Source organism: Condylura cristata, unplaced genomic scaffold (assembly GCF_000260355.1).
Source record: "Condylura cristata isolate star-nosed mole 26May11 unplaced genomic scaffold, ConCri1.0 scaffold00003, whole genome shotgun sequence".
In the NCBI taxonomy this organism is placed as follows: Eukaryota; Metazoa; Chordata; class Mammalia; order Eulipotyphla; family Talpidae; genus Condylura; species Condylura cristata.
In genome coordinates, this window is record NW_004567104.1 from 17,346,169 (window position 1) to 17,366,341 (window position 20,173).

The window sequence follows — 20,173 nt, forward strand, 5'->3', positions numbered from 1 at the left end:
TAATATTGGTCAGGAGCCTGAGTTATGGTAAACTTGGGTTAGAAGAAGGATTTGAGAGTTGGTACTCATTTCTTACATATGTCAGGTGGCCCTTCCTGAGACAGGTTGACAGGCATATTAAATTTGGTATAAAGATTAGGGCAGACTTGAAGGGTAGCTATGGAAGAAATTTAGAAGATTATGTAGAAGAGGGAGGGAACATCTACCATCTCTAAGGTGTGAACTGAGAGGTTTCATTCCTATTCATGATGCTGGAAAAGTAATGTTATAACTTCCATTCCTTCATCATGACAAGGTTTAAGTTTTCTAGCTCTTGTCAAGGAGATCCCATCTATTCAGAGTGTTAATCTATAAGAAAGATGAATATAGCAATATTTAGGAAGACAATTGCATCTTATTCCTCATCACTTTCCCTTTGTGGGTCCCTCAGTGACTCCATCAAGCAAAAAAAAAAAATGTTTCAAGGCTCTAATTAGGTGCAGTAGTGCTATGAAATCTGAAATTTATGACCAAAACAAAATGTCACTTTAGCTGTTAAGAAAGGATACTACTTCTATCAGAACCATAACTCATTTATAATTACCTTTATTACATAATAGGCCTGTGTTTTCTCCTCTTCTCCTTCAGGAGGTAGCATAACAACAGTAAGAATTTCATATCTATTCTTCAGCTTGTCAATTTTACTTAGTCGCTCATGAAACTCAGCACTAAACAAAAAGAAGAAAAAAAGCGTTTATAGGGCCATTACTGTTCTTAAACCCAGACATCTTTCAAAACATAATTAAATAGAAATTAAAACAATGAAATGGCCCCGTATACTCATTGGAATGGCCACTATCAAAAAAGATTTCATAAAGAATGTGAAGAGACTGGAACCCTCTGCACTCTTTGGAGCTGTTGTGGAAAACAATATGGCAGTTTCTCAGAAATCTAATAGAAGTATCACGAACTCTAGCAGTGCCGCCTGAGCGTGCATAGCTCAGAGGTAAAAGCAACTCAACTGCTCATTGATAGGTGAGTAGATGAAAAATTACAAATTCAATGGACTGTTAGTAAGGAAATTCTTCCACAACATGGAGAAACCTTGACATTATGCTAAGTGAAGTCACAAAAAGACCATATAATTCCACTTAGGAAGTATCTAGTCGAAAGGAAATTTAAATGGTTATCAAAAGCAAGGGTGAGGGGGAAATGGCAAGTTTCTATTTTAAGAGTTTTACAAGTTCTGAAGAAATCAAGTTCTGAAGATCTGTGACAACAGTGTGAGTATACTTAACACTAATGAGCTCTACACATAAACAGTTAAAATGGAAATTTTTATTGTTACATGTTCTTTACCAAAAGAAAAAAAAAACAGTTCAAAACAGAACATACCTCTCCTTTGTAAGGCATAATAATACAATTGTCTCCCAAGGTTTAGGTTTTAAATCTGCTGGTTACTTTTTTCTACCCATTAAATTTTTATTTTAGAAGCCATTTTGAACTTTTAATCATGCTAATATAAGAACTTTAATAATGTGACCAGAAAGGTAACTCAGTTGCTTACTTGAACTTCATGAAGTTCTAACCAGCCATGGTTAGAACATCAACTTGCCAGTTTTTCTATTCTTAGTAAAATGCATTAAGTATCAGAAGGTACAGCTTTGCTTATTTACAAGTATTGTTCAATTTTCAGAAAATATTTATACTTTATGTAAAGTCCTTTTTTGGATGGTTTAAAGATGTATGGGATACAAGTTTGTATCCCTACTTCCTAAAACAGGGAAGGGGGGGAGCTCTGGGTATAAGAAAGACTTTTGATGAACACATGGAAATCAGAAGGGATAAGATTGATGTGGGGCAAGGGGTTGAAATGCACACAGAAAAACTGCAGAAGTAAGAGCCATTTTCACCAAAGAAACAATGAGAAAACCCAAACTCGGGAATAAGAAAAAGAACAAGGGAAGTCTCTAAAGTTATTATCAAGGTATTTAATAAAAGGATTGCCTATAAGACATCTAGGACTCATTCCTCAATCCCTCAAAGTATACAGAGAGATTGGCAGGACGTGTGTATATGTGTGTGTAAACTTGGGGAACTAAAATAGCTCCCAGATCACCAGTGTTCCTAGCATTGTGTGAGAACTGCAGAAAAATGTAAAATATGAGCCACAATGGTGGAGAACAATGAAAAAGGTAGTTCCACCTAGGAAGAATGTGCTTCAGTGCCCAAAATAAAGGACAAACACCTTAGGTTCCTTAAGGGAAAGACTAGCCCAGAGTCTACAATGAGTCTGTCCCATTTAGGGGACAACTTGATGAGAAAGATAACTAACTGTTCTACTATTTGTCTTACCTGTAGCATTTGTTAGTAAACATAATAGAAAGGCACATTTACTGAAAGCTAAAAACAGGAATTAAAACAACAAGAAAGTAAACAGGCCAGAGAAGAATCAAAGACAATACATGGGATATGAGGATTTTCAAAGTGTTCTAGTGTCCTCTGCAAGAGGAGAGGCTATTGCATTCCAAGATACGCAACTGGGCTGTTATGAAAAGCAGCAATGAAGGAACAAATTCTTTCAAATATATTTTTCAATTATCAATAGTAGCAAAGAACAAGAATTGAATTAGGATAGAGATGAGAAAAGAGGGAACAAAGAAGATGGAAGGGGAATGAAAATGAGTATATCTGGAATAAAAAAGTTTAAAGTGAGAAAAAAATCTGGAAGACATATCTATGAGGGTCACCTTCCACTAAAAAAATGAGCAACAAAAAAATGGTATGAGATAAAAGAGTAATAATCTATTTCCCTCAACTACAATGACACATTTAAAAATCATACCAAGAGTCAAACAAAAATGAAAAGAGGAAACATCTAGACACATACATGTAAATTCTAAAATACCAAGGATAAAGTGTCCTAAGGCTTTCAGAAAGAAAGAAACCAAATACCCTTCAAAATAAAATGAATTAGCCTGGAATCAGACATCTCATAAATAATACTTTAATTGTAAAAAATGCTTCAAACTTGAAGTGTAATTCAAATACATTTTAAACATACAAAGACTCATTTCAGAAAACATCAGTTCCCAGAGTGTACTGGGAATCAAAAAAATTTCAGAAAACATCAGTTCCCAGAGTGTACTGGGAATCAAAAAAATAAAGAGTTCAGGGCCCTCCCTGGTGGTACAGCAGGTTAAAGCACAGCACTAAGAAGGTAAAGCCACTTCAGCATGAATTTGATCCCCACGGAGGTGGTGATCCACATGGCGCGGCAGACCTCTCCTGACCCACCCACTGCTCCCCTCAGCAGTGTACTTCGACGATCTGCCTGTCCTGCTCCCCACTCTGGTGAGCCCTCTCACTGCCCCTGCACCTCTGGCCTGTACCCCAGTTCTGTATGTATAAATAACTCAGTCTTTTTTAAAAAAGAGTTCAAAATAATATTAAAGCAGGAAACCAGAATGGATATTCCACAAAGAGGAAAAAATTAAAAATAAAATTGTTAAGGCCCTCCCTGGTGGTGCAGCGGGTTAAAGCACAGGACTAAGAAGCTAAAGCCACTTCCTCATGAGTTCGATTCCTGCCTGCCCCGGAGGTGACCACATGGCGTGGCAGACCTCTCCTGACCTGCCCACTGCTCCCCTCAGCAGTGTACTTCATCGATCTGCCAGTTCTGCTCCCCACTCTGTCTCTGGTGAAGCCTCTCGCCACCCCTAAGCCTCTGGCCTGTACCCCAGTTCTGTATGCACAAATAAATAAATCTTTAAAAAAAAAATTGTTAAAACCAATGAAAGATAAAATGAATACCTACTGTATGGTCCAGCTACTCGATCCAAAAGAAAAGAAAGCATAGACTCATACCACAAACATGTTCACAGAAGCTTTATCTGTAACAACCAAAAACTGGAAATAATGCAAAAGTTCATCAGCAGGTAAATATATAAACTAATCTTTAATAAATGTATAGTTTGAGACACACTACTCCACAATAAAAACCTAGGGTAGGGTCACCAGCCAGCCTGCCTGATGCTAGTCTTTATACAGCCCATGAGGAAAGAGCTTCTACATGTTTAAGTGTAAAATGGCTAGGAAAGAGCAAAACAAGAACTATATTTCATGAAAATATCTATGAAATTCAAATTTCAAGGTCCATAAAGTTTTATTGGAATACAGTCACACTCATTTATTTGCATAGTGTTTGTACTGCTATTCATTCTACATCACAGAGTTTGAACTGTGGTGGCAGACCAGATGTCCTGCAAGTCCTATACTTACTGTCTGGCCCTACAGAAAATAGTGTGTATGATGCAACAATATTTAGAGGAATTGCTTAGCCCACAGAAAAGAATGTTAATTAGCTAAGCACTTGTATCAAGTTAGAAAAACAGCACCAAAATATTGCCACAAAATGAAGAATAAAATAGTAAAATGAGAGCAGCAATCATAAAATAGGAAATAAATTCATAATGGAAAAAATCAGCATTATTTTGAAAGAATAATAACATTGATTAAATACTGGAAAGTGTAACCAGACCCAAAAAAAGAAGTCACAAATAAAGAACATCAGGAAATGAAAAACTACAAACACCAAAACTTATTAAATAAATAATAAAACAATGATGTGAACAATTTTATGGCAGTAACTTTGAGATGAAATGGAAAATTTTCCCTAGAAAAACAACTCATTCAAAAAGGCATACAAAATCTGTATTGTATTATAAACTATAAATAAACCGAGCCAGCACATGAAAACTCCTTCTCAAATAAACTCCAGATATCCAATGATTTACCAGTGAGGACTTTGAACTACAGAAAAATAAGAAACATATCTGAGGAGATCTGAACCTGTTCTAAATCATGTACAGTGTCATAAGCCAATGTTACTTTAATAATAAAGAGAGATTAAGAAAAGATAAAACATTATTTTTGGAAAACAGACATAACCATAATATGTTAAATCAGTAAGGGCAACAGAGAAATGAGAATTAAAAGCATAGATTAAAAATGCTGCAAAAGCAACTTGGATGGAGCTGGAAAAGATCATGCTTAGTGAGATAAGCCAGAAAGAGAAAGAAAACCGGATGGTTTCACTCATAGCAGGAGTATAATGGACCAATCGAGAAAATAACAAAAATAATGAACAACCAAATACCAGAGACATTCTGTGGGGGTGGAGTGGGGAATGGGATCAAAAATGGGGGGGGGGGAGGGTAAGGGAGGGAAATGCATGGAACTATGGTGGTGGCACAGGGGTGATCTGGTGATGGGAAACCCGCGGGGATTACAATCGAGATGGAAAAAAAAAATGTGCAAAATGATGTAAAAATAAACTTTGTAATAATAATAAAAAAAAATGCTGCAAAAATCTAGATATATGCAAAACATAATGTGATAAACCAGTTGTGTTTATTCCAGAAACAAAGTTCTTTTAAGTTTGAAATATCAATGTACTTTTTTACATTATTAGGTTAAAGAGCTATAGCACATCAATGAGTGCAGAAAGAACAATATAATAAAAGTCATCATCCATATCTGATTAAACAAACTAAAAAACCTTTCAGCAAAGATGAAGGGGTGGGATTTCCCTTAAATATTATCAAGAATATTGCACACACACACACACAAAAAAAATGCTGAGTAAACTTCATACTTAGTGATAAAACAATGAAAACTTTGCCTGTGATGTCAGGCACCTGCAGTCACCATTGCTATTCACCACTGAACAGGTGGGTAGGTAACAAGGGCCAACAAAGCAAGACAAAAGAAAATGTACATGTGTGTCAACATTGCATATAATATTCATACACACACACACACATATTCATTGCAGCACTATTTCCTATAGCCACATGTTGGAAACAACCTAAGTACTTGAAGATTAAGGATTAAGATTGTTGTGGTATGTAACCCACCAAAATGCATCAAAGGACAAACTTGTTCGCTCCTGAGAGGATAATCTACAAGTTATCCAGAAGGGCACTAAACCCAGAGCATTCCATGACATGGAGTGAAACTGGACCTCTTGGACATTGGACACTAGCACTTTTCCTTAAGATCTAGTACAAGACAATGGTAGTTACATAACAGCCAGGAATAAATACTATACAAGATATTCAAAACCTCTAGGAAAATTTGTTGCCATATATGCAGTTATTGGGTATCCTTTCCCTAATGGACCTTTACTACAAATCATACACAAAAATCAACTCGAAAAAGACTGATGATTTTAATATAAATGAGAGAATGAGGAGTTAGCAAAAAAGAGAAAGAAAGAAGCATAGGCCTATGGTAAAATATATCCTATACATTAAATGTTTTTTTCTGACAAAAAGATGAACATTTAAGATGGTGAAGGGAACAGTCCTGACACCACATCATGCTTTCAAAATTCTTTAGCAGTATTTTAAAATTCTCATTACCTTATGTTTTGTCGTTCTTGATCAACATATCTTATTTGTGATGTAAGCATTGCTTTGTGAACCTTAATTTCTTCTGTTCGCTCTTCCATAGCTGTGTGTAATTGCTGTTTTCTTTTCTCCAGAGAAAGCACTTCTTCTGCCTTACTGTGAAGCATTTCTCGAGTACGTTTAACTTCTAGTTTTAAAAGGTTGTCTTCTATCATCAAATCCTATCAACATACAAAATTGTCAAATATTGAAATAAGTATTTTTATATCTACACCACTGTTACAAAAAAAGAAATCAAACTTGAAAATATATTATTTTCTTACTTGGCCATTGGCCAAATAATATCACATAATTTAAAAAAATACTTTTTAAAATATTTTTATTTAAGCATAAATATTAAAAATGTTCTGTTTATGGCCCTCCCTGGTGGCGCAGCAGGTTAAAGCACAGCACTGAGAAGCTAAAGCCAGGTCCACATGACTTCGATTCCTGCCTGCCCTGGAGGTGACCACATGGCGTGGCAGACCTCTCCTGACCCGCCCACTGCTCCCCTCAGCAGTGTATTTCCTCGATCTGCCTGTTCTGCTCCCCACTTTGTCTCTGGTGAAGCCTCTCGCCACCCCTGAACCTCTGACCTATACCCCAGTTCTGTATGTATAAATAAATCTTTAAAAAAAAAATGTTCTGTTTAAAAATAAAATGTTTAAAACAACAATTTTTTAAATGCAGACTAAAACAATGAGATACTAGATTTGCTTATCAAATTCACAACTTTATGAATAATAATATCCAGCTTTAGCAGTGGTAAAATATGTTTACAAGTTATTGGTAGATGCATTGACTGAATCCTCTAGAGGATTTAAACTTAAAAATAATTTCAAGATAGGCCTTCCTGGGTGGTGCAATGGGTCAGGACACAGAACTGCAAGCTAGCAACAGCCACTTCAGTGCAAGTTCCATCTCCAGCCCTGGAAGTGAGCCACATGGTGCAGCAGACCTCTTCTGACCCATCTGCTGCTCCCCTCAGCAGTGCAATTTGTCGATTTGCCTTTTCTGCTCCCTACTCTTCTCTGGTGAATCCTCTCACTGCCCCTGCACCTAATAAATAAATATCTTTAACTAAAAAAAAAATAGTTTCAAGAAAACAAAAATATTCACTTTGTTGAACAAATAACATGTGTAAAATACTTGATTGTACTACTTAGAATAACCAAACATTGGAAATAGATGTAATCCCAAAATAAAAGACAGATAAATAAAAATGGTAATTTCATGCAATGAACTGTGTAGGAAGCCTTTAAAAATATTTTTTAAAGAATATGTAATGTTTTGGAAACATGGACAATATGCTAAAAAATAAAAAAACTATAAATACAATAAGTAAAGTCAATTTTCTTTGGAAGGCTGAAAGGAAATAACATATACTGTCTTATATATGATTATAGTAATTTATTTTCTTTAAAATTTAAATTTTCCAACATGGAAGCAGCCCAAATGCCCAAAAGTAGATGACTAGAATAAAAAGATGTGGCACATATATACAATGGAATATTACACATGTCTTTTGCAGCAACTTGGATGGAGCTGGAAAAGATCATGCTTAGTGAGATAAGCCAGAAAGAGAAAGAAAAATACCGGATGGTTTCACTCATAGCAGGAGTATAATGGACCAGGTGAGAAAATAATTTCTGTGTGGGTGGAGTGGGGAATGGGATCAAAAACGAGTGGGGGGGGGGGAGGGAAGTGCATGGGATTATGGTGATGGCACGTGGGTGACTTGGTGATGGGAAACCTGCAGGGATTACAATTGAGATGGAAAAAAAAATGTACAAAATGATGTAAAATAAACTTATAAAAAATTAAATTTTCCTACTATTAGCATGAAAGCATGTAGTTTTTGATATACACATATTAAGATTTTATTGTACCTGTTTTAAAGTTTTGGCTTTCTTAAGTTCTTTCTCTGATCTGTCATTGAAAAGGTTTAGTTCATTTATTTTGGTCATGAGGGACTGTTTTTCATCACAATTTTTATCATTTGCCTTCTTGATAAAGTAAAGATCATTCTATAAAAGGAAAAAATTTACATAAATATATATTTTAAAAAACTATTATAAATGACATATACTATTAACATAGCTTAACACTAAATTATACTCCATTAGTTCTTCATAATCTCATTCTTGTATAATTTCTCCATAAATACATATAGTCACATAAAAACATATTTATTGTTATCATCTATTGATGAGTTCCACAATTGACTCTAGTTAACCTATAGGGAAAAGTAGGAGGAGGGAACCCAAACTTCTATTCAATACATAGTTTAACTCAAGTACCAGAAAGGTAAAAACATTAACAGCCTGAGAAAGTATAGGGCCTTGATCAACAGCAATAACTCTGAAATCAGATGTCTAATTATATATTTGTCATCTGACCCTAGTCAGCAACTTCTTTTTCCTGTTTTTTTATTTCTAAAATAACAATTTCTTCTCCCCTGGGTTGTTGTGAAGATTAATTAAGGAAGCAACTGCCAAAGATTATGTATACAGTGTTTGACATAAAAGCATTTCATATAAAATTACTATTAATATATTAATTACACATTTATATTAGTGATCATTATTAATAATATATTGATTATATAGTAATATATTAAGGGTACACTGTTATATAAGCACATGAGAAAAACATTAGGTAAGATCTAATTCCAATGGTTGTGTCAACAGGTTTTGCATCCCGGACATCAGGTTCCTATTCTATACCAGTTCGTAGCCCTCTTCCCACTCAGAAACCAGAATAAATTTATGCTCTTAGTCCCCTTAGTAAAAACCTAATTCTAATTCCAAGATCTGTTATTCTCTTTCTCATTCTCTCTCTTGCACCTTCTTCTCTGCTTTTCTCATTCTCTGAACTATCAGGACTGAGGATGGCAGCTAAGTGGCAAGAAGAATAATGTGATTTCCTAAAATTAATTATGGAAAGAAAAACTTAAATGTAAGATGATTTTCAACCAGAAGAAATTAGTTTATGTTATGCAGAATAAGAGATGCAGTGTTTTGAAGAGGGACTGCATAATCACTTTACAATCTTGTTGCTACTATTGAGAATATTCATTATAAGGCCAATAGCTTCAATATCTTTAAATATTCACTTGAATTTGAATTATCTATTTCTTTGTTAAAACTAGAGTTAGGACATACATATGTAGTGGCCAGCAGCATAATGGATAGATCCCGTATAATAATTAAAAGAGTGATAACATTATCACACAGCAAAAGAAACACAATTTATATGCTTGGTTCAAGAAACACGTTCAGATGTAAAAGTCACTCTCCTATTATTCTACAGCATTAATAGTCTCAAATTGTAGATAACCAAGGCAAACCATTTACTTTTTACATTTTACTATATTTCACATTTTGAGGAAGTTAAAAATGTTATTAGTGGTATAATCCTGGCATTCAAAAACCAGCTTTTTCTGATACTAAAACATTCTTTACCACTAAACCAAGGAAGTAGTTAAAAATATTTAATCAGGTTTAAATCTACTCCAAACCAAAATTATGTCATCTAAAAAATTTTTAATACTTAATTTTTAAAATAGCTCCCTAAAGAAATTCAGGGCAATTCTTCTTATAACCACTAGGGGACTCTCATCATTAGCCTTTCTAGCTGTTTAAAAAATATTCAACCCTTTGTAATTAACACCAAGTCTTTGAGTGCCTGCTCTTCCTGGAGTTCTTGTTCAGGTCCCTGCTCCCATTCCTTCACTCTTATGCTCCAGTTAAATTTTAACATGAGTTTTATATTACATAGGTTCCTCTGACATAAGTTTTATATTACATGAACATAATATATATAACATAAAGTACATTTCAGCTTAACAAAATTGAGTAATTGTAACTATTCTAACTATTGTAACTAAGTAAATGTTTCAGTAATGATAAACCATAAAAGAGCAGCTTTAAATGTCATTTCAAAGCTAAAGACAAGTTATTATTATAGATCTATAACAGAAAACTGGGGTTTTTAAAATCATGTACCTTTTGAGTATTTTGAAGCCAGATGAAGCAGGGTTAAATTCTAGCTGTGTAATCATGGTCAACTCACTTAATCTGCAAAGTAGATGATAATATCTTCCTCACAAGAGTTTTATAAGGATTTATTGAAATAAAATACTAAGAGCATGTAATATATTTAGTTTATATTAAGTATAAAATCAATGGTAAAACTTTGTTCTCACAGTGATTATATTAATATGCACATCTGTTCAGACATGTTTTATATGTGAGGAGGTTGGCAATCATCTTAGCCAACGTAAATTCTTAGGAACATATCACCTTAAAGTAGAACAACTAATGACTAGGGTATTTTAAACATAAAGTATTTTGGCAAGTTACCTGCAGCTTCTTGATCTGTACTTCCAAAAGTTCAAATGTAGACATCTTCCCTTCCAGTGTCTTTTTAAGTTCAACAATTTTTGCTTCAAGGGCTTGTTTTTCTTCTGAATTAATATCTCCCTTTAACCGAGACATTCGACGTTCCACTTGTTGAATATAAAAATCCTGTTACAGTTTTTAAAAGATAAATTAGCAAGGAGAAATAAACAGAACCATTTTTGTAAGTATAGAAACATAACACATATAAAAACTTAGTAATTATGGCTCGCATGTCTTCATTTACTAAATTCATTTTAATCCTTCAGTAATTTATAGGATAAAATCCTTATTTTAAGGAAACAGCAAACTATTCAACAACCAAAGTACATGATAATCACACAGAAATCAATCCCTGAAAATATAATCAAGTCAGCTATGGAGATATTTATCATGCTATCATGATGGAATTTCATTAAATCCCCTGGATTTATTAGGACATGCATCTACAAGGGTCTATTTTATGAGGGATGCAAAAAAAAAAAGGTTGTAAGACTCAAATATGATGAAACTTAAGTGAATTATTTTAAAAATTATACTTCAGCATCTGTAATTTTGAGAAACTAAGAATATATATTACTAGAATTCGAAGACTAGAGAAGACATTAAGATATTAACATCAGCCCAACACCGATGACTAGATAAAGAAGAGGATGAAGTATATATGTAAAAAGAATACTGCTCAGCTATTAAAATGAAATCTTGCATTTTTGACATGACTGGAACTGGAGTGGATTTGGGGATGGGAAGACAACATGACTAACAATCACATACAGTTTTCCTCAGTTTCAGATATACCTCTCCTTTTTTGTTTTGTTCCAGCTCCAACTGCCACAGGTTCCTTTAAAGCTGGTTCGCCCTCATTTGAGTTGTTTATCTTCTTATAGGCTTACTTTAGATCAAGAACAAAAATAGCCTTTAAGTCTCCTTTACCCCTACTACTGATTTAACAAGGTATCCCTTCTTCAGTATCTGTCCATTCCTCTAAGAGTGCTTAGAAATCTTGGTTTTTTTAGAATGCTAAGAACACAAAATGAAGCATCTACAGTGACTCAATAAGGAAGAGATTCATAAAAGAAACTTCTACCTGATTGTACATAATTTCTTGCTGCTTCAAGGTTTCAAAATCCAGTTTATGTAACTGATTGTTGAGGTGTTTTAGAGAGGAACGCGTTCCCTCAATTTCCGATACAACAGCTTTTTCTTTCATTGTCTCAGTCTGTAATTCCTGAACTTTCTTAAACAGCACACCTTTCACTATGTTCAACTGAACTTCCACCTCCTGGCAATTAGAATAATAGTGATTAATAAAGTTACAGTCCTTGAAATATGTTATTACTTAAACATAACTTAAGAGGTTGTTAATTATCACCTCACATTTTAGTTCTTGTGGATATGAAGAATTTTCCACAATTTCAACAAACCCCCAACATTTAGAATAAGTCTATCCTAGTAGACTACAATAGTCCTTCCTTATCTATTCCTATAGACCTCAATTTGTTGTCTTAATCCTATTCCTTACTAGCATAGCCTCAAATGTGACACCCCACGAGCTCCCTTAAAAAGCAAAATAAATCAGAAACACATAGCTCATTAAGTTTACAAAGTCACATCATCCAATCTCCTCCCTTTTTCTGGGGACTAATCAATGGTAAGCAGGCCAAGGTGCACCCACCAGTATCCAGCACATGGGAAGTTAGGGGGAAGAGTCTGAGTTCCATGGTGTGAATACATGGACTATGGTCAATATTAAGCTACTAATTTGATGCCACTAAATGCATAGTTAAAAGGGGCCCCGTAGAAGCAGACCACTATATAGTATTTTCACTCCACGGGTACAATAGATGCAAGTAATCTTAACTACCCCTTTAGATCAAAGAGCTTAAAATGGAATAAAATATTTTAGAAATGAGGAGTGCTGCATACTTACTGTTTTTTAATGTAATTTATTCTGAGTTATATTTCTAAATTTCAATTATATTATCACACCAAGATATAGTGAAAGTACCAATAATTAACATTCAAATAATTTCCCTATGTGTCTGTATCCAAATAAGCATATTTCCCTTTGCAGTCAATGAATTTCAGGAAACAAAAAAACAGGAAACAAAAAAAAAGCCTGTGATTAGAACACTAAAATTTTTACAAATCAAAAATTATAGTTTTATATAATCTTATAAACTGCATTATTTTTATATAATATACAATTTTGAGTAGGTTTAAGACCTTACTAAAAAATTGCCTGACAAAAATACAATTATGGCATATTTGGGCAAAAAGAAACACATGAAGGAAAACAGATTAATGTTTGAATGCCATCTAGGGATAGGTGGAAATAAGGTAGAATGGAGAGAAAGAATGGGTAGTCTCGGATAAGTTTTCTGAAAACATTTCTGTTGTACAACTCTAATTTTAATGTTAGTGTTTCACATGTTCAAAATAAATAGAGACAGAAAAATAAAATTAACAAAAAGGAGAAACGCTTTAAAATGCCACACAAAAACAAAATGGCCAGAACTATATTTTCAGTGAACATAACCACACTGAGGGTAAGATTAAGAACTCGTCCATTATTTAGTCCACATGCCACTGTATTAAAAAAAGAGAAAACAACTCAAAAAAATTACTGATCACTAAAAGTAACAGCAACAACAGAAAACCACAAATGGGAGAGACAGGAAAGCAGACTCATAAAAGATCTTCCACTCCTTTGCTCTCAAGAGTTTAATTCACTGTTAGTAAACATGCTGTGATCTTGTGAAAATTAAAACCAAACTTTACCTTTGTACTTCTTTCCTCCTCTCTTAACATATCTTCCAAATTGGTTGCTTTCTCTTCAACAGACATAGTTTGCTCAGTTATTTGCTTTAATTTTTTGTTAATAATATTATTATGATTTTTAATTTTGTGTAACCTAGACAAGGCATATGAGGAAAAAAACAGAAAATAGGTTTAAAAGGTATTTAATGCAAACAAATAAGCAATAGTTGGCAATTCTAAGATTTCTTCTTGTATCTTGAAAGTTTCCTTTGCCATAAACCTGTTTATTACCTATATATTTAATGAGACATTGCTTTGTGTTGAGAACTCATGTTTAAGGTTAATAATTTAGTAACTAATTTTATAGTTATTTTTAAAAATATGTAATTTTTTTTCTTGAATCAATGGAAGACCGTAAGTTTACTTAAATATCTTTTTTTTTTGCTTACTTTGCTGTTTCTTCCTGAATATCCTTCTTTAGTTTGCAAGTATTTTTCCTTAGAGCTTCTAAATCACTGGAACTTCTACTCACAGTGGCTTTTAAGGAATCCAGCTGTTCATTAGTCAATAAACATAAAAGCATGTATTTGTATCATATAAAATACTTTCATTTACAAATAAACACTGTAACTATGTTTCTATAGTACATGTTAACAGTTTTTCTTGTTGGTATAATATTAAATTTTAAATGACTTATAGAATACTGGAGTGTTAAATGCATACTAAAGAAAAAGCTTCACAATAAGGATTTGGAAAAATTTGTGAAATGATACTGAAGACACAAATAACAAGGAGAAAAAGTTGGCAAATTGGATTTAATTGACATTTAAAACTTTTGTGCATAAAACAGAAATCTAAATAGAGTAAAAATGTATTCCATAGGATGAAAGAAGGTATTTGTAAATCATGTATCTGTTAGTGGTTTAATGCACATCACATGCAGATAACTCCCAAAACTCAACAACAAAAATGTTTCAGATCTGAACAAACAACTTGAATAAACATTTCTCCAAATAAGAGTTATAAATAGCCAAAAGCAAATAAAAGATGTTCAACATCACTAGTTATTAGGGAAATATAAATCAAAATTGGAAATGGTGGGAATTAAATACCACCTTATACCCTTTAGGATAGCCACTATCAAAAATAAATGTATGTTGATAAAGTTATGGTGAAATCGTAACCTTTGTGCACTGTTGGTGAAAATGCAAAATGGGAAAGTAGTATGGCAATTCCTCAAAAAATTAAAAATAGAATCACCATGTGATCAAGCAATTCTATAACATGTGATCAAGCTATTCATAACAGCATTATTCACAAAGCTAAAATATAGAACCAACCCAAGTTTCCACACCAAGATGAATGGATCAGCAGAATATGGTATAAGCATATGGAAAATTATTCAGCCTTTAAAAGGAAGGAAATTTTGATATATGCTGCAAAATGTATGAAACTTGAAGACACTATGCAAAGTGCAGGTCACAAAAAGATAAATGTTGTACTATGCCACTTATATGAGCTACTTAGGAGTAGTCAAGTCATAGAGATAAAGTTGATGGCAGTTGCCAGGGGGTGGGAGGAAGGAGGAATAGAGAATTAACATTCAATGAGCACAGATTTCAGTTTTACAATAAGAAAAGAGTTAGGAGATAGACAGTGATGGTAGCTGCAAACATTAATTCATCTAATATCAATTGTATGTTTAAAAATGGCTAACTAGTAAATGACATGTTATTTATATACATCTTACATTTTAAAAGTTTGGAGAAAAATATGAAATACTGACACATGCTACAACGTGGATGAATCTTGAAAATGTGTAAGTAAAAGAATCCAGATACAAAAGGTCCCAGATTACATGATTTCATTCATATGAAATTTCCAAAATAAGCAAATTCATCAGCACAGAGATTAACAGGTTCCAGAGGTTGGTAGGTAGGGGGAGAGACGAGTGATTAATAATGGGGATGAGACTTCCTTTGAAGTGACAAAAATATTCTAAAATTAGAGTGGGGATGGTTACAACAATTCTATGACTATAATTTAAAAAAGAAAATATTGACTTGTATAACTTAAAAAAGTGTACAAGGGTGAATTATAGTATGTGAATTACATCTGAATAAACTGGATGAATGAATGAATTACTGTATATTTTTCTGAAATTGGTTTAAACTTTAATTTTTTTAAACTAAAGTATTTCAAAATTATCAGAAATAAAATGTATAACATGTATAAATGAATATTCCAATTTCCCACCTAAACAGGGATAATCAGATAATAAGGCTAAAAGGCACAAGTCATAAAATCTATTTACTGTTAAGGAAGGGCTCACTAAGTCTCCCTTTGGAATAATCTAGTTAGCATATATGCCTGCAAAAGAAGAGAGAAAAAAGCAGTTTTGTCCTAATTATCTCAAGGAATTTTACCATTATATTGATATTTTATGATAGAAATATTAATCCTTAACAAGATTTGAAATTTAAAATGACCATACACATAAAGCACTGGAAAGACACTTTAGGTTAACAGTGTCTTTACATTTGCCCATTTGCTTTAAGTAATTATGCTTATTTTTATTTGTAGTAAATATATAAACAAGTCTTTTTTGTTGACATACCTCATCCTTCAGCTGATTTCTACTAGTTTCATGGTGCTGATATGCCATTCTACATTTTAAAATTTTACGATCAGCAATAGAAATTTTTTTCTCAAATTCTGTGTTATTCCCAATTTCATTTTCCAAAAACTTGATCTTTTCCTTAACCAAAGTCTCTTTTTCTCTTGTTTCCTGCTTTATCCTTGCTAATGCCTGGGATTAAAAGAACACATTAAATAGAGTTAGTATAAGAAAACTAAAACCAATGGGAACTTAGTTATTATTTTTCTATCATAGTCAGTATTTCTTTTAGATCTAAAATTTCTGAATTTTGGATATTGAATATTTTTTTAAAGATTTATTTATTTATTCGTACAGAACTGGGGTACAGGCCAGAGATGCAGAGGGTGAGAGGATTCACCAGAGACAGAGCAGGGAGCAGAACAGGCAGATCGACGAAGTACACTGCTGAGGAGAGCAGCAGGTGGGTCAGGAGAGGTCTGCCACGCCATGTGGTCACCTCTGGGGAAGGTGGGGATGGAACTCATGTGGAAGTGGCTTAAGCTTCTTTGTGCTGTGCTTTAACCTGCTGCACCACCAGGGAGGGCCAATGAGAATATTTTTTTAATGAAAGCCTATTTTATATAAAAACAAAATACTGGTATTATACACACAAATATCTGTAAGTCCATATTTTTAAAGGTCTCTATATTTTCTTTCATTTTATCTGTAATTTGTTAAACAGATGAAAAAAATCCAATGTCTTATAAACAACATATATGATTTAAACAAAAAAAGTTGAATATTTTTCAAATGCAAAGTTGGATTTCAATGTAGTTTTCCAAATATTGCACTAGATTTTTCATCTTTTGAGAATAACATTTTAGTTACAGATTTCAATAGGAATGCCTTTTTCACTCAAGACTTTTGCTAGTCTTCACAGTATAAAACAAGATGAACACACACAGCAATAACTGAGATGTACATAAAGTACTGTGGGAACAGAGAAAAAATGAAGTCTTCCCCACAGGAGTCCTAGGAGGTATTACCTGAGAGGCTTTGAGTCAGGCCTGAAAAAATAAATGGAGATGTATAAGTACACTAATGAGGTCAAAGTAAAGGGTGAAAAAGGAATGGGTTATATGAAGTAGGTACCAAAGAAAGGGGTGAAAAAGGAAAAATAGAGCTTAGAGTCAAATTCAAATGCCATGTTAAAGAAGACCAACTCTGAACCAATATGGAACAAGACAGCATTTTTTTAAATTGTATGTGATTTTTTACAAAAAACTCTGGTAGCAATATGTTGATAGAATTGGAGGGGAAAAGGAAAAACTACCCTAAAAAAAAATTTTTTTTTCACATTTTTCAGGACATTTTTCCCACCCAACAATTAACCGCAGGAGTTTGCATGGGGGTATGGTATGTATTCTGATATCTTAAGTTTTAGAAATGCTGCATTTAATGCTATACATATTAGCATGTTAAATGAATATAAATCTGAGATGCAGTCCATTTTTTAAAATATTTTAAATGTGTTTATCTAGTATTTCCATATGCTTTTTAGAACACCTTTCTGTAACTGTATTTTTCTATCTATTACTGTTTTCACTCAACCACAGGACATCTCAGAATATTCTAAGTTTATATATTTCAAGTGATCATACTAGAATTTGCTGCTTACACTCTTGTACCACTTAATCAGTTGCTTTAATACCGACTTCAACATTCATATTTTGGACAGTGCTACCTATTCACATTTAAGTTTTCATATAGGTGACACTTATAACTAATATCCCAAAATTCTGACACTAGAATAAATATATAATAAAACAATATTTTTCTAAGTATTATAAAATGTATTTTTTCAATCTTATGAAAGTTTCTTTTAAGAGTCCTGGAAAATATGAAAAAAAAAATTTAGGATAGGTTTTCCTTTTCCCCTCCAATTCTATCTACATATTGCTACCAGAGTTTTTAGGGGCCCTCCCTGGTGGCGCAGCGGGTTAAAGCACTGCACTGGAAGGTTTAAGCCACTTCCCCATGAGTTCGATCCCCGCCTGCCCCAGAGGAGATCCACATGGCACGGCAGACCTCTCCTGGCCCGCCGGCTGCTCCCCTCAGCAGTGTACTTCGTCGATCTGCCTGTTCTGCTCTCCACTCTGTTCCTGGTGAATCCTCTCACCCTCCACATCTCTGGCCTGTACCCCAGTTCTATATGAATAAATAAATAAATCTTAAAAAAAAAGTCGATTTTAGTTTATACAGCTAAATTCCTACCAAGACAGAATCAGAGAAGGCTTACTTTGGAGAAAGAGAGACAAAAGGATCCAATCTCAGATTAAATCCTTTAGTGTCATGAACCAGCTGTCACTGGCTCATCAGAACTGCCCTACATATCTCTTCTCAAATCTGTGTTGTCACATCATTTTGGTGTAGAAGTAGTTTTAATAAAGAAATCAGAAATGCCAAGAATTGTGGGGGAGAGTGGTGGATGAGGGTTTTCTTCCATTTTGTTTTGTTCTCAGAGAGCCAAATACTTAGAAGTATACCATATCTATGAAAACACTTCTTACCACCCTCCCTAGTCTTCTACAATGTAGAAAACAAGCAAGTCAACCTGCAAATGGGAAACACTAGTATGTGTTCTGCCAAATCAGAAAACTGGGTCAATTTAATTGTGGGGTTCTATTAGAATGCTGAACTGGATCTGCAATCTTGAATCTGGAACATTTGAATTACACAAAATAGGCAGTGAAGTCTTGAGTGTGAAAACAGTAAAAAGTCAAGAAAATGAAGCCAACATCAGAATTAAGAATTAAAAAGAACTCATAGTTACAACTGGTTCTTCCTTGACCCTCCCAGCGAGGTATAGCCTGTGTTCATAAAATGTTCGACACTTGCAGAAATTTAAAGACTCAAAAGTAAACCACATCCAGATATCAGAATTCCAAATTCCCAGTGATTGAGTGTTTACTAAATGCCTTTCCATGGAGTAGAATCACAATGGAATTTAATACAGCTTCTCAACCAACTGTCCTTTTACTTCCAATTTTCCTTATCTTTGAAATTTTTTTTAACCATTATTTCTCCCCCCAAAAGTTCTCCTACATTCTTCTGGAAGAAGCCAAAAACAGCAACACATCTGTGCTCAATCACTGGGTGTCCTTCCCCTTTCCAACCCTAGCACATTGTTAGTGCCTCAGCTTCAAAAGTGAAACTTTATTACACTCTAGGTTTCTTTCCTTCCCCTTCACTACATGACATTTACTTCTCTACATCTGTAGTTATTATCAAATAGCACACATTAAGTTATAACCAAGACACATATAAATATCATATATAAGTCAGGGCACTGAACTTTCTTCAGCATTATCTGTTGACTTTGTCTTATTGCACATTTCAGACAAGGCATTACAATACCATAAATTATCTTCATGAAATCATACTTTTAAATAGATACAGAGTTAGCACTGAAAAACATTTACCAAAAATACTGAATGCAACAAAAGCGACTTTCAAATAACAATGTGATTTACATTTGAAATGAATGTGTTAAGTACAAAACAGGTAAATACAGCTGAACATTTTGAAAAACAGACTTTACCAAGGCACAGTTATCTATGTCTTTATCTCTCTTCAGCATCTGTTCTATTGTGTTCTCCCACTGTTTGATGAGTTCTTGTCTTTCTACGTGAATCTTACGGAAATCTTGTGCTGCTTTATCCAATTCTAACTGTCAAACAGAAAGCAAATAACATTTCTGTGAATTTAAGTGCATTTGCAAACATCCTCTTGACAGTTAAGAAAGAAATAAAAATTTCACTAAACCAACCTGTGCACTTAAAGTCTCTGTAAGTTCATTATCAAGTACCTTTCTCCTCTGATTACATTCCAATGTCAGTTTTTCTAATTGCAGGGTTAGTGCCTATAATAAAATTACATGAAAAAAATTGATAATTATTATTTATTAATTTAAAAGCCATTAG

General features: G+C 33.7%; 1 protein-coding gene across 1 annotated transcript in view; it reads right to left on the minus strand.

The window, feature by feature from the left end:
* The window catches only part of CCDC39 (coiled-coil domain containing 39), a 36,286-nt gene that overhangs the window by 6,027 nt on the left and 10,086 nt on the right, over positions 1 to 20,173 (minus strand). The window contains exons 5-14 of the mRNA XM_004675009.2: positions 20,020 to 20,112; positions 19,792 to 19,920; positions 16,209 to 16,400; positions 14,041 to 14,144; positions 13,613 to 13,745; positions 11,919 to 12,113; positions 10,796 to 10,960; positions 8,321 to 8,458; positions 6,405 to 6,613; positions 584 to 707 (exon numbers count right to left, since the gene is read on the minus strand). Of these exons, the coding sequence (XP_004675066.1) occupies positions 584 to 707; positions 6,405 to 6,613; positions 8,321 to 8,458; positions 10,796 to 10,960; positions 11,919 to 12,113; positions 13,613 to 13,745; positions 14,041 to 14,144; positions 16,209 to 16,400; positions 19,792 to 19,920; positions 20,020 to 20,112 (1,482 nt within the window). The remainder of the gene's footprint in view (positions 1 to 583; positions 708 to 6,404; positions 6,614 to 8,320; positions 8,459 to 10,795; positions 10,961 to 11,918; positions 12,114 to 13,612; positions 13,746 to 14,040; positions 14,145 to 16,208; positions 16,401 to 19,791; positions 19,921 to 20,019; positions 20,113 to 20,173) is intronic.